Source organism: Schistocerca cancellata, chromosome 3 (assembly GCF_023864275.1).
Source record: "Schistocerca cancellata isolate TAMUIC-IGC-003103 chromosome 3, iqSchCanc2.1, whole genome shotgun sequence".
Taxonomy (NCBI): Eukaryota; Metazoa; Arthropoda; class Insecta; order Orthoptera; family Acrididae; genus Schistocerca; species Schistocerca cancellata.
Window position 1 is genome coordinate 243468847 of NC_064628.1, and position 14651 is coordinate 243483497.

The 14651-nt window shown below is 42.7% G+C and overlaps 1 protein-coding gene across 3 annotated transcripts in view; it reads left to right on the plus strand.

The window, feature by feature from the left end:
- The window catches only part of LOC126174877 (ATP-dependent translocase ABCB1-like), a 263560-nt gene that overhangs the window by 63868 nt on the left and 185041 nt on the right, over positions 1–14651 (plus strand). For 2 of the 3 annotated variants that reach the window (XM_049921290.1, XM_049921292.1), the window contains exon 2: positions 14159–14283. The exons of the other annotated variant lie outside the window; for it this stretch is intronic. In XM_049921290.1, coding sequence (XP_049777247.1) covers positions 14264–14283 — 20 coding nt within the window. In that variant the 5' untranslated portion in view covers positions 14159–14263. The remainder of the gene's footprint in view (positions 1–14158; positions 14284–14651) is intronic. 3 annotated transcript variants of the gene reach the window in all.

Here is a 14651-nt window from a genome sequence, read left to right on the forward strand (position 1 = left end):
TTATGACACACCCTATATATAACTTTAACACGGGAAACGAAATGTGAAAATGGTACTCATATGCTGATATCTGTCCGAATGAATATCTTTAATGTTCTTAGTACAAGAAGAAAGAATCCTTGATACCCTTTACAACACGATCCTCTCCACAGGCACTACCCTGAGCTGTGGAAAACCTCTGAAATCCTACTTTTCCTTCAATCAAACTCACACATCGACCCATCTGCCACATCTCAGCGTTTAACAAGGTCTCCGAACCTCTCCCAACATATCCATAAACTTCTGAGCCATTATTGACCCCTTCCTCTCTCCTTTATCTTCTCTACACTGCTGATATACTTAAACCATGTCCTACTGTTCACCTTCTTCATTGTGCTAATGACATTGTACTCATAACCCTTTATCCAATATTCCAGAAATCCCAAGGATCCCTCCAATTAAACAATTTTTTTCCTGGTGTGACCAGTGGTTCCTGATGATAAACCTTTCAAAACACAGACAATAACTATATCACCTACATATTCCGTATGCGTGACTTCTACATAACCAATTGTAACTGTCCTACTTAGTTTCCAAAAACACTAAAATATCTTTGACTAACCCTCAACCGGCTTTTAACGTGAAAAAAATCACCTTTTAACCATCCATCAGAGAGCCCACAATAGATTAAAAGTACTAACCGGCCCAATATTGGAATTGTGACTCTCAGCTGTACTCCTCACCACAAAACATTGATCTGCCCTATCTGCTACGCCATTGTTGCCTGGTTATCCGCTCCACACAAGGTCTGTTACTCCCCCCAAACTCTTGGGCTCTAATCACTCTGTCTTGTTCTCCACATCCATTTACCTTCCACCACATGGAACACCTGCTGTCATCTCATGAAATTGCTATCCTTCCTCGCTGACAATGAACACCTCTACTTATCTTTCACTGCTGGCAAACTAGAGTCCACAAACCTGTTCCTCGCCTCCCATACTTCATATCAGAGCTCCGCCTTCCATCTTCATATTTTCCCATACCTTCTCCTTCCCACAATCCCAAACACCTACCTCCATCCCTATAAATACTAATCACTGGACCCCTGTACTTACACCCATATCCTTCAATGTCACAGAACAGCTAATGTCGTCGTCCCCCCCCCCCCCCCCCACTCCTCAACCATATTTTCTCCAGTGCAGGTCCAACTATTTACTGGAAGTACAGTACCCCTTTTTAAAGAATGTTGCCATTTGTGCAACGTGTTTTAGATACACACGTTTTTATCTTTACCTTAGTTTTCCGATTTTAGTTTAAAACAAGTAAAATCAACAGTTAAATGTTGTATAAATACCATCAAGAAGCCATCTGTTTGTAATTTTAATATATTTGAAAAATTTATCATGTTTTAGTCATTTTTATTTCGCATTAAAGCTTGTGGCTGAAGAGCGTGATCTTGTATCGCTGGCAGTTCATCCTCCACCCGTATAAAGCGAGGGATATGAACTAATAATAATGTAAATCTGCAGAAAATAAAAATTGCATGACATAATCATAAGTGTATGTCATCCTCTTTCTGAACCAATTCTTATTATGTTGTAAAGCGAGGTTTGAAACACAAATACCTTTTACTGTGACGTAACCGATCAGTTATCGACTGCTGGCTTCGTTTATATTGGGCATCACCACTGAAGTGAAGATCTTGAACCGGCCGGAGTGGCCGAGCGGTTCTAGGCGCTACAGTCTGGAACCGCGCGACCGCTACGGTCGCAGGTTCGAATCCTGCCTCGGGCATGGATGTGTGTGATGTCCTTAGGTTAATTAGGTTTAAGTAGTTCTAAGTTCTAGGGGACTGATGACCTCAGAAGTTAAGTCCCATAGTGCTCAGAGCCATTTGAACCATTTTTTGAAGATCTTGAAAGCAAAACTGGTTACATGTTAGCATAAGGACAGCAGTCGCTCTCACTGATTGTGCATACTTGCTTTGAAAGGCGTTGCCACTGAATAAAGTATGATTCACTTGGTACTAATGTCGCACGATGGGGGTGAAGTACCGAACCGCAGCCTAAATTTGGTATCTCGAATGGAGTTAACTAACGTAAAAAGCTGCAGCATCACATTCATTTTATAGCAATATCATAGACCGTGCTAAGTTCTAATGCACAGAGGAAGAAAAAAATAAGGTATTCCCAAAACGGAACTGATTGATGACCTGACGGTAATGATCCGTAAGCCCCATCCACTGCGACTTGCTCTTCACCTCTCGAGTTAGTACTGCTCATCTATTAGAATTATCGACGTATCTTTTATCTGTTATTTTCAACATTCCGTGTGGGAGGGATAAATAAGCCGACATGATGCAGTCAGTTTTTGTAATAGTGCAGTTATATAATTTTTTGTTGCGACCCAGAAGTATACAATGGTGAGTTAACACAAAACTCATGCACCAGTTGATGTGATGTTAAAGTTGTACCGTGCTTCAGATGACTGCTGATTTGGAAATTTGCTCCTCCTGTATCACCTGTCTTGCTCATGAAACACTAATCGCTTTATCTAGTGAACACAGTAACGAGTAAATCCTGCGTTGATGCTGTCAGATAATATTCACGTGATCACAATGTGTGAGGCACAATTCGCTGTTTTCGCCTGCTCACTCTGACGTCAAGCTTATAAAAGGCTTTGATAGTGCTGTATTTCTTCGAAAAGTTGTAGAAATGTGAACGCCTGCGCAGTTCGGCAGGAAAGGTTATACAGGCCACCCCAAATACCAGTAAATGTATTGGGTTGCGGTTATCGCTAGATTGTAGCGACAGTATGGCTTATTTTCTGACGTACGCAAGTAATTTTTAACATTTATAGCCAACTGACAATTATACTGAATTTGGTTTTTTAATTCAAAGAGAACATCAGAACATAACAAGAGCGAAACTTGATGAAATAGTAACTAGATAACAGTGCCGCAAACACTGCAATCTGGTCTAGAGAAGAGGTCCAACTAACTTGGTTCCCCTACTATACCCAATGTAAGCAAACACATGACTTAAGATTTTTGTTTTTTGTAAAATTTCTCAATAGCTCTAATATACCCTGCCGAGAGAAAATGCAACACCAGCAAGGACAATGCTCCTTTATCGACAAGTGATATGACGAACAGTTCTTGGTTGTAGGAGTATATTATACAGCAGACCACATCAATCACACATGTCACAGTAAAGAGTGCCCAAACAGTCCGATCAATATAGTTGCCGAATGATATCCTGCCACATATTTTCCCAAGAACCTTGTATCTTTGGTTGCAATTCGCCAATGTTTGTTGCGGGCTCTGGAGAACGAGTAAGTTCCCACTTCAGCATGTCCCATATGTGTTCAATTGACGAGAGATCTGGTGATCTTCTTGTCCAGGGCAGTAGTTGTACACCATGAAGAGCATGTTGCGTCGCAGCAGCTGTATGTGGCCGTGCATTGTCCTGTTGGAAAAGTTCATCACCTTCCTGTCGAAGAAAAGCACATTAGCACGGGGATAACACTCTATGCAATGTAGCGGGCACTGGTTACTTTACCCTGCAGAAATACCAAATGTTACTGCTAGTTATTACTGGCGACCCCCACACCACGAATACGGAGGTAGAACCTTTGTGTCGCGGGCGAATGCATTCTGGAATAGGCAGCTCGCCAGGTCTACACCGTACACAGAACGTCCAGAGGTCGCATACAGACAGAACTTCTCTCATCGCTGAAGATAAGCCGTATGCCATTCCAGTCTCCAGTCGACTCATTCACGACATCAGAGCAGGCATGCTTAGCGGTATTGTGGTTTCATTGCTAGCCTGGCTAGAGGCAAAGGTGATCTTAGCCCTGTTGGAAGCAGATGGTTACCAATGGTCGATGGTGACACAGCACGTACAACATCACGCCACTCTTGCTCTCATCTTGGAGTGCGTCTGTACTACGCTGTCGTGCAGAACAAGGCCTACGGGCGTTGGAATGTTCCATAGACCACTGCTGAAAGCAGCGACACAGCAACGATACATTCTGCCCATGATGTGCAGCAACTCGTCTATACGTCCATTCAGCTTCCCGCAGACACATATTGGCTGAAGTTTTTCTACAGGAGTACGTACTCGTTAGGCGGGCCATGACTGTACACTAAAATAAATGTTGCAAACACTGTTCACTTCTAAACTCGGCATCATTACGGCCTGCAGAATCAAAACAGAGGTGCGCAGACAGCTCTCGTGAGCACCATCTCATCACTGATAACAATGACAAATGAATCGCTCACGTGCAGCTCCTCAGTATGCGTATATTATTCCTTTGTGCCACTGAACACAGTCTTTGCAGCTGCTTCTCTTGCGGTCAGTGTATTTGGAAAAAAATCTTGGTATCACAATACTTCGCTGACGACAAGTTTCAGTAAGAATTGCCGTTTATAATAAAAACTAGTCATCAAAAATTCATTCACTAAAAACAACTTATGGTGATAAAACGATGTTCCTGAAATAACGGAAGTATGATTTGTGCATTTATTTGTGCGCTTAAAGCCAATTAGGCTGTGCCCTGCTATCGTTGTGATCATACACTTCGTGAGGCCTTGCAGACTTTGACAATTTATGCAGAGTCATAAGCCTGGATATGGTTTTCCTTTATGGCGAATGGCACCAGACTGTTAGAGTAGTGGTGCGGTTGTATGCTCATAGGTACCCTGACCTTAACAAACTGTCGCGATCTATCATACGAAAAAATTTCAAGAGACTGGATGTGTGAAGAATAAAGTACGTCAACGAGAAAAGAGTAACTAATGAGCGAAATGCAACTAACAACACATTTAATCATTTCCACATTTCACTCCATCAACAGCTTCATGACAATAGCGTTCAGTATCGGTAACAGATCTCCAAGCGCTGTCTACAAAAGATGCGACGTTTCCAGGCAAGATTTTGTTTACGGTATAGTCATGGTTGTCAAATAATGGGCAAGGGCCACATCATTCTTCGCCATCTGTTCACTGCTGGTCAATTTAGAATCCACGCCGGCTTAGAGAAGCTCTGTCAACGTGTGGGTTCTCGAGAATTGCATCACTGCCCGATGACGGGACTCTAAAAAGCCCCAATCATCTACGCTTCCAAACAGATGTGCTGCCGTAGTTCTTGAAAGCCATCCCACTGGACAAAAGAGTATCCATGTGTTACCAACATGACGGATGTCTTGCTCATTCCGTAAAGAAAAATGCAGATTTTCTTTACAGAGCATTTCGAGATACTTGGATCCGTCGTTCGAGTAACACGAGTAATGGCCAGCACGGTCACCAGACTTAAGACTTCCGGACTTGTTCGGTATGGAAAATTAAAACAAAAGAACTGTAAGGAAACACTTACGACTATCAAAAACATGAACTTATGCTGCGGTTAGTCGGAATGAAATTCAGCGAGCTGTATTGTCTGTCTGGAACAGCTTTATAGCATATATCACTGCTTAGCCTCAAATTTAGGAGCACTTGATATGATAGTCACAGTAATAAACACACGAACCATACGTGAGTTACGTGTTTGCTTACGTTTGGTACAGTAGGACGTTTGTATGATCTCCCCACCAGACGGCGGCACAGCGGTTTTCAGCGCTGTCTTGTTATTCTCAAATTCCACACATGTCACTGAAGTCCGCTTCGAAGGCTCTTTCCACTTCTATAGAAAAAAAGTACATGTTTTCGTTTTTTTAGTCAGTGTCATAATTAGACACCCATAAGGAAGAAAAAATTACATGCGTTTGTTAGAAAATACGCCACATTGTCCACTATAACTTAGCTAGAACTGCATATTGATATGTTTATTCGTTTTGGATTGGTTTCTTGTGGTCTTTATTACCTGCTTCAGCCTGTTTTATTTATCAGATTTTGTCTCTTTGATCGCCTCCCTGTGAAAAGTAGCTTAAGAATGGGAACCAGTGTTTTGATATTGTCAAGGGTATGTAGATTGGAAATAATGAATAACTTATTCCAGTAGAACATCATGCGACACTCAGCCACCACACCAGATTCTTGTGGACAGAACGTCGCTCGGACTACGAAGTTTACTCTAGACGTGTATTTTTCTATGTGCAGGGTGTTAGATCAACAGTGACACCCTTAGAATCAATTGAAAATTCATACAGCCTAGACCAATTAGTGCTCCATACCGCCAGCTCCAGCAGTCAGCAAGGAGTATGTAACGATCTGACGATAATCAGCCATTCATGGAATTCGATCACCATTTTTTAAATAACATGTTATCCGGTCCATACTGTTTTATTACATTTTAATACAATTTTATGACGGCTGACATTTCCTAAAACTATGTTTCAAAAGAACCTTAGGATCGTACTTGTTTCAACGGTAAATGAAACTAAACTCAGTATTGTGAGATCAGGAACTAATAGTAATAAAAGCGTATGTCATGCCGTACAAGGGCTTCCAATGAGCAACGCCTATGAGGCACGTGTTTGTAAATCGCTTATGTTTCACAAAAAACAACTCGAAAAAGCAGTAAGTAATTATATGAGGTGACCGACAATGCAAGTAGGCAGTGTCGACTTTTCATGTTTGCTGAATCTACAAAAATGAAGACATACAATGGATCTTTGGGATGAATATCTTCTATATAATCCCCAAGATAACATGGACAGATAAATGTGAAATCTATCGCACGATCAGCTTAACGTGTGCCGCACCGAAGTTGCCGACAAGAGTAATTTGGAGAATAACGGACCAGAAAAAGATATTTTGGAGGACGATGCGTTTGGAGTTAGGAAAGGTGGAGGCACCAGAGGGGCGGCTCTGTCTTTGTCCTTGATAATGGGGGCTAAACTTAAAAAAAAAAAAAAAAAAAAAGAACCAGACCCTTACATACGCTTTTGCCGACCTAGAAAAACCGTTCGACAACGTAAAATGGTGACAATGTTCGCAATTCTCAGAAAAGCAGGTATAAGCTACAGCGAAACACGGTTAATACACACTGCCTGACACACCAAGAAGTAGAGCAGGAAACGAAATGAAACATCACGGTTTGAGAGGGTATTTGATGTTATTTCAGTGATTACAAAATCTAATCAAATTTACAAAGAAGTTGGCAATATGAGCCCACTTATCACTATTGTTATGCCCCACCCCCCTTTCCCCCGACCTGGATGCACAGTGAAGGTGTTGTATCCCCTCTTGAGGCAAGCTGCCCCACAAATCCTTCATATTCTGGATACTGACACTGGGACGGAGTTGACGTCCCAGCAGGGGCCACGCCTGTTATATGGGGACAGACCTAGAGATCTTGCTGGGAACTGGAGTATTTTAGCAATACGCACACAGTTCGCAGAGATATATGTCATGCGCGGACAGGCACTATCTTCTTGAAAAACGGCACCACGATACTCTTCCATGAGTGGAAACAGATGACGGCGTAGAATGGCCGTGTCATACCGACGTGCTATCAGGGTTCCCTCAGTCACAACCAGCCACGACCATACCCGATGTCCCCCCACACCGTGGCACCAGGAACAATACACCTGTGTCTCTCCGAAACATTGAAGTAATGGGATCTCTCACCAGGTCTGGAGCCGTACTCACCGACTATGGTCATCTAAGGTAGTACACAATAGCGATTCCTCACTGAAGACGAAGCGACGCATTAATCAGCAGTCCATGCTTGCAGGTCAAGTATTAACTCCAAATGCAGCTGGTTGCGTCGTGGTGTTAACGACAACCTACACATGGGGCAGGAATTCCTTAGTTCGGCTGCTGTTGGTTTCCGACCAATGATACCGGATGACAAATAATGTTGTAAGTAGCTAATTATTTGCTCTCGAACAGCAATTGCAGATGTGACGGAATTACAATCCTGTGTTTGGTTAATAATATAGCGATGCTCCCTAGTGGTGATCAGACGTGTTCGACTCGAAACATGACGACGAGTGTGCGTGCCCTCCCATTTAGTTCAACATCTGGCCGCTGTCAATGCCCCACAAATCTGGATGTTGCACGATTCTATCAGCAGGCCTAATGAAGACCCACAATGAGGCTCCTTAAAAATTCTTTCTCACATGACGCACGGCACCTTGGCGTCCTTCACAGTGCCACTCAACTTTTGACACTGTTCACTCCTCTTCTATGACCCACCAGGCCTGGTAGCGACGCTAAACATGAACAACAATAATGTAGTCTGGCAGTCATTGCAGCTGTCACAAAGAATTGCAACTTCATCATTTACATACCCGCCGATCGCGTGTTATGTGTAGGAAGTTACACTCCTGGAAATTGAAATAAGAACACCGTGAATTCATTGTCCCAGGAAGGGGAAACTTTATTGACACATTCCTGGGGTCAGATACATCACATGATCACACTGACAGAACCACAGGCACATAGACACAGGCAACAGAGCATGCACAATGTCGGCACTAGTACAGTGTATATCCACCTTTCGCAGCAATGCAGGCTGCTATTCTCCCATGGAGACGATCGTAGAGATGCTGGATGTAGTCCTGTGGAACGGCTTGCCATGCCATTTCCACCTGGCGCCTCAGTTGGACCAGCGTTCGTGCTGGACGTGCAGACCGCGTGAGACGACGCTTCATCCAGTCCCAAACATGCTCAATGGGAGACAGATCCGGAGATCTTGCTGGCCAGGGTAGTTGACTTACACCTTCTAGAGCACGTTGGGTGGCACGGGATACATGCGGACGTGCATTGTCCTGTTGGAACAGCAAGTTCCCTTGCCGGTCTAGGAATGGTAGAACGATGGGTTCGATGACGGTTTGGATGTATCGTGCACTATTCAGTGTCCCCTCGACGATCACCAGTGGTGTACGGCCAGTGTAGGAGATCGCTCCCCACACCATGATGCCGGGTGTTGACCCTGTGTGCCTCGGTCGTATGCAGTCCTGATTGTGGCGCTCACCTGCACGGCGCCAAACACGCATACGACCATCATTGGCACCAAGGCAGAAGCGACTCTCATCGCTGAAGACGACACGTCTCCATTCGTCCCTCCATTCACGCCTGTCGCGACACCACTGGAGGCGGGCTGCACGATGTTGGGGCGTGAGCGGAAGACGGCCTAACGGTGTGCGGGACCGTAGCCCAGCTTCATGGAGACGGTTGCGAATGGTCCTCGCCGATACCATAGGAGCGACAGTGTCCCTAATTTGCTGGGAAGTGGCGGTGCGGTCCCCTACGGCACTGCGTAGGATCCTACGGTCTTGGCGTGCATCCATGCGTCGCTGCGGTCCGGTCCCAGGTCGACGGGCACGTGCACCTTCCGCCGACCACTGGCGACAACATCGATGTACTGTGGAGACCTCACGCCCCACGTGTTGAGCAATTCGGCGGTACGTCCACCCGGCCTCCCGCATGCCCACTATACGCCCTCGCTCAAAGTCCGTCAACTGCACATACGGTTCACGTCCACGCTGTCGCGGCATGCTACCAGTGTTAAAGACTGCGATGGAGCTCCGTATGCCACGGCAAACTGGCTGACACTGACGGCGGCGGTGCACAAATGCTGCGCAGCTAGCGCCATTCGACGGCCAACACCGCGGTTCCTGGTGTGTCCGCTGTGCCGTGCGTGTGATCATTGCTTGTACTGCCCTCTCGCAGTGTCCGGAGCAAGTATGGTGGGTCTGACACACCGGTGTCAATGTGTTCTTTTTTCCATTTCCAGGAGTGTATATTGATGTCCGACCGTGTATTCTGCGTACTTAATTCTTTTTGTCAGGCAGTTACGATATGAATGAATTGAACAGTCTAATGAGCTCACATAATAGACTGACAGTAAAACGAAGAAAGATGAAAATATTGTGGAGTAGCAGAAGCGAAATTAACAATAAACTTAACATGAAAATTGGGGAACCCGAAATAGAGGAAGTTAACGAATTCTGCTATCTTGAAAGTGGAACATGACATCGCGGACGAAGCAGGGGCAACATAAAACCAGCCTAGCACAGTCAAAGAGGGCGTTCCTCTTTAACACAGGTCTACTACTCTTAGTATCAAACACAGGCCTTAATTTCAGGACGTTCATGATAGACGGGAAACCGAAGAAAAAGAGAATCGAAATATTTGAGACCTGGTGCTACACATGGATACCGAAAATTAGGTAAACTTCTTAAATAAAAAATGGGAAGGTTGTCCGCATAATTAGTAAAGAAAGGAATATGCTGAAAACAATGTCTTGAATAAGGAACAGGATGATAGGATGAATGTTAACACATCACGACTCATTTACTTGCCACCAGAAGAAGCTGTAGGGCATAAAAACTACAGAAGAAGTCAGGTTCTGAAATACATGCAATAAATAATTGTTGGTGCAATTACAACTCAGTAAAGTAAGTTAATGCTATACGAAAAGACATCGACGGGGAAGAAACTCATGGTGGGACCCATAAAATAGGAAAACTGATTTTAAAAAAGGCATGAGTAGTTGTCAAAAATGGAGTAGAGTACCGTAGTACTTTTAAACGATATGTTGTGTACAATGAAGGCAGTTTTTTATTAAAAACTGACACTCATTCATGAACCCCATGATTTATTTATTTATTTTTCATCAAATTTCGTCTATTGTGATGAGACACGCCATGAATTCCTCGCCCGTGCGCGTCTTTTCTTATAGCACACATTTCTTTTGCTAAACTGCACATTCAGAGTTATTTGTTGAACATTCAAGTATCTGTCTCTCTCTACAGGTTTTACTCTATGAAACTTCCTCTATAACCATAAAATCAGTTCCCTGATTTTATATAACAAACGTCCTTTATAAGACTTTCCCCTATCACTACTATTAGTCCTGTCACGGGAAAAGTCCAGTACAGTATAACACTACCCATTATTACTACGAGAGCAATTTCCTAATAATGTTACTCCTTCGAAATCAATTTAAAGTTTGGCCGTGATAGAGTGCTAATGGAAATTTATTGGACAAAGTTTCGTCACCAGGAACATTTCTAATAATCAGGTCCAAAAATGGTTCAAATGGCTCTGAGTACTATGGGACTTAACTTCTGAGGTTATCAGTCCCCAAGAACTTAGAACTAGTTAAACCTAACTAACCTAAGGACATCACACACATCCATGCCCGAGGCAGGATTCGAACCTGCGACCGTAGCGGTCGTGCGGCTCCAGACTGTAGTGCCTAGAACCGCTCGGCCACACCGGCCGGCTAATAGTCAGGGAGCAGCAGTTATTTTAACGGGAATCGAACGAATGTAACTGTGTTTATAGCATAAAACTGTAGCTACGTAAATCAAGGACGGTCACTAGCCTAATTAGACAATGCGATTCCAGGTAAATATACTTCTAATCAAGAAAGCTAACTGCTGTATATAAGCTTCAATAAACTGGGATAACAATCAATCAATTGCAAAATACAGGTTTATTAAACCTTAACCATGGTTTCGACAGTTTTAGACCTTTCTTCTTCAGAAGGTATTCTACCTAATAATAAATATTACGACGTTGTGTAGAACATAAATGATATCGTCACAGCAAACAAAATTACAGGAAACGTGGAGCACACTCACGTAGAATCACATTATCTATATCCAATGTGGAGTCGTTGACTCTGAATACTACATACGCGTGTCATCCACTTAGTAGTTTCCTGCGCGTCCTGTATGCGCTTAGCTGCAATGAGCAGCGTGCGTGATATCACAGGTACATATTCATTGCTAGAATTAACATGTTAACTAAAAAGTATAAAAGAGGGAGGGGAGGGAGTAAAAAAAGTGCGGCAATTAAAGTCATATGGGTAGTAAAGAACCCGCAGGGTCAGGCTAACTTTGCAAACTATTCACAGTATCATAAAAACGCACGAGAAGCAGTTGTGCCTGAATAAGCAACTGCAACAAGCATGAGTGTCAAAGTGAAAACGCTTCAAGGAAATATTATCAATGTGAAAGAGGTCTTATACTAAGGCATTGACGGTGGAGGCTCGAGTCCTCCCTCGGGCATGGGTGTGTGTGTTTGTCCTTAGGATAATTTAGGTTAACTAGTGTGTAAGCTTAGGGACTGATGACCTTAGCAGTTAAGTCCCATAAGATTTCACACACAATTGAACATTTTTTTGAGGCATTGAGTTGGCTCAAGACATGAAGGAACACTGTGACGGAGAAACTGCGAGTATTTAGACAAATGCAGATTGGTGAAAGAGATAGTGTGGGAGAATCGGGGGGGGGGGGTTCGAGGGGGAGAGGAAGGGAAGGGGTGGTAGATCATCACTTGCGAAGCATTATGCTAAAGAAAGTGGTCGTACTGAGAAACAAGCTGTATCAACAAATATACTATAAGGGGATATGTTTTGAAATACCCAGTAGAATAATGAGTAAACAAAGGATTCTAAACAGTGAACATATGTCAAGAAACCACATGTTATGAGCAGAACAAAACACCCATTAAATTTTTGTTATAAAAGGGGGAGGGATCCTTCTAAGATGGTTCATTACTAGAATGTTGAACAGCCACCTACCTGTGGATAAAGAAAAGTACATTGTAAAAGAACAAATAAAAGATGTACTCTAAGTCAACAAAGAATTCTGAGAAAAGAAAACAGCGCGGAGGCCAGCATCGAAGAGAAAACTTGACTATTCGGCTAGAAGTAGAGGCTTGAAGTCTTCCAGGAAATATCTGTTTGCACGTTGAAGCTGATCGTTTAGAATGTAATAGCCACATGAATTAAATGACACACTTTTTTACTCCCTCCTCTTCCCACAAATGTTAGTATTCTTCACTAATATTATTGTAATCATTTCCTGAACTTTTTATTGCAACGACACCATATTTTTCCTACCCACAGTGTCGTAGTATTTGTTATTAGGTACAATAGCTTCCGAAGAAGAAAGTTATAAAACTGTCGAAACCATAGTTAAAGTTTAATAAACCTATATTTCACAACTGGCTGGCTGTCATAAATGCTACATCTGACATTACTTCTATCTGAAATTTGTTTTGTAATTTTGACCCAAAACTGTAGTACGTCCTAGTACTTATTGGTAGGATTGCTATGTGAACAGTACAGAAAAAAAACTTAAAAGATCTCTGCAACAACTCTCTCTCACTAACGTACACTGTCTGTTTTAACACGAGAAAGATAATGATTATAACACAGCACCAATTAACAAGGGAATACGCAGCTAAATCGGACATGAGTTGTCTATAACACATTATTATTGAAATACAACAATATAGAAATGATTATTAAACTGTTGTGACTGCCATTCGTTTCAAAGTGGAGCGCTTAAGTCTTTTCACAATGTGTAGCGTAAGTGAAACGTGGGGACCCCGAATCTGTTATCGTCTCAATAAGTTTTTGCGAGTTGTGTAAGTCTAACTATTCATACAGACGGTTACACTGCCGCAGGCAAGATGGTTATCCCTCAGTCTCTTGGTGACGAGCAGGTTGACAGCCGGTTTGCTCCAATATTTGGACGACAAAAGGAAGAGAAGTGGTTCAGACTTCTCACACATAAAACTTGTATTAAATTAAAAATCTCTTTATGTTGTTCATGGCATGAGAGTATGTGTAGTAGTACTGATGATGGACTGCCCGCAGACTGGGACGGTAGTAGATTAGGTCCGGCATTATCACATGCTCTCCGTACTTGAGACACTGAGAGTAGTGGTAGAAAGTATGGTGCTCGAGAATGACGCCGTCTGTGTGTCAGTGATCACTTAATGGAGGCCTTTCTTACAACTTTGCAGTTTTATACAGAATCCGACAAAGGAGCAATTTTTGCAGTTTTCACATACGCATAGACGATGATTCGTTATAGATCGCTAAAAAGTAAATCCAGAGTTGCAATGTAATGCACTAACTGCTTGCTACTCTGAGGTGATAATAATTTTTTACGCGCAGTTTCATTGTGCTCTGAATTATCTGAGAAGTGTGAAGGGCGGAGGAAATCGATGCCAGGCTACTGGAAGAAAACCATTCCTGAACATCATAATGTCTTGCTTCACTTAGTTTTTTCAGCTTTTGTACTGTAATGACTTTTGTTGGTTTGTTACATATCTTTGTTAAACAATAAGAATGCTATAGCCTTTTAAATGGAAGACTAAAGCAACATATATGGTGAAGGACAGTGGTTTGGTGACACTAATGCTGTGGTTTTTCTTCTTCTTTTTAAAGATGAGATGTACAAAACAACTGCTTCTACTTTGTTCCAGCTCTTCTTGACTCTACGTTTGGTGACAGAGATCCATCTCCGCGACGAACTATAAAAGCCGCTATCCTGTGTTGATATCCCTTTAGAGTGGAATTTAATAGCAAAGATGCCGCCTGGAGTCAAAACGTGAGTTTTTCATGCACAAAGTGAAAGGGAAGTTCCTCTGACATAGCATCATTCCCACAGAACTTCGTTACTAATTTTAGTCTCTAATACACTCCCAGTTTTTTTTTGGGGGGGGGGGGGGGCGCATTACAAATCTTCAAGCCTGTAAGAAATTTGTGGGAATTTGGTGAGTAAACTTAGTAACCAGATATAAGCAACCAAAACAACTATCACAAATTGGTTAAATCATACGCTTTGTACAATCCGAAAAATAGCACATTCATGTAACTGAGGACTTATTACAGATAACAGGAAAAAGTAGAGACAGCTGAAGGAATTAGATAAGGAATTGAACCACTAAAAGTAGTACATGAGTTTTTTATTCGGGC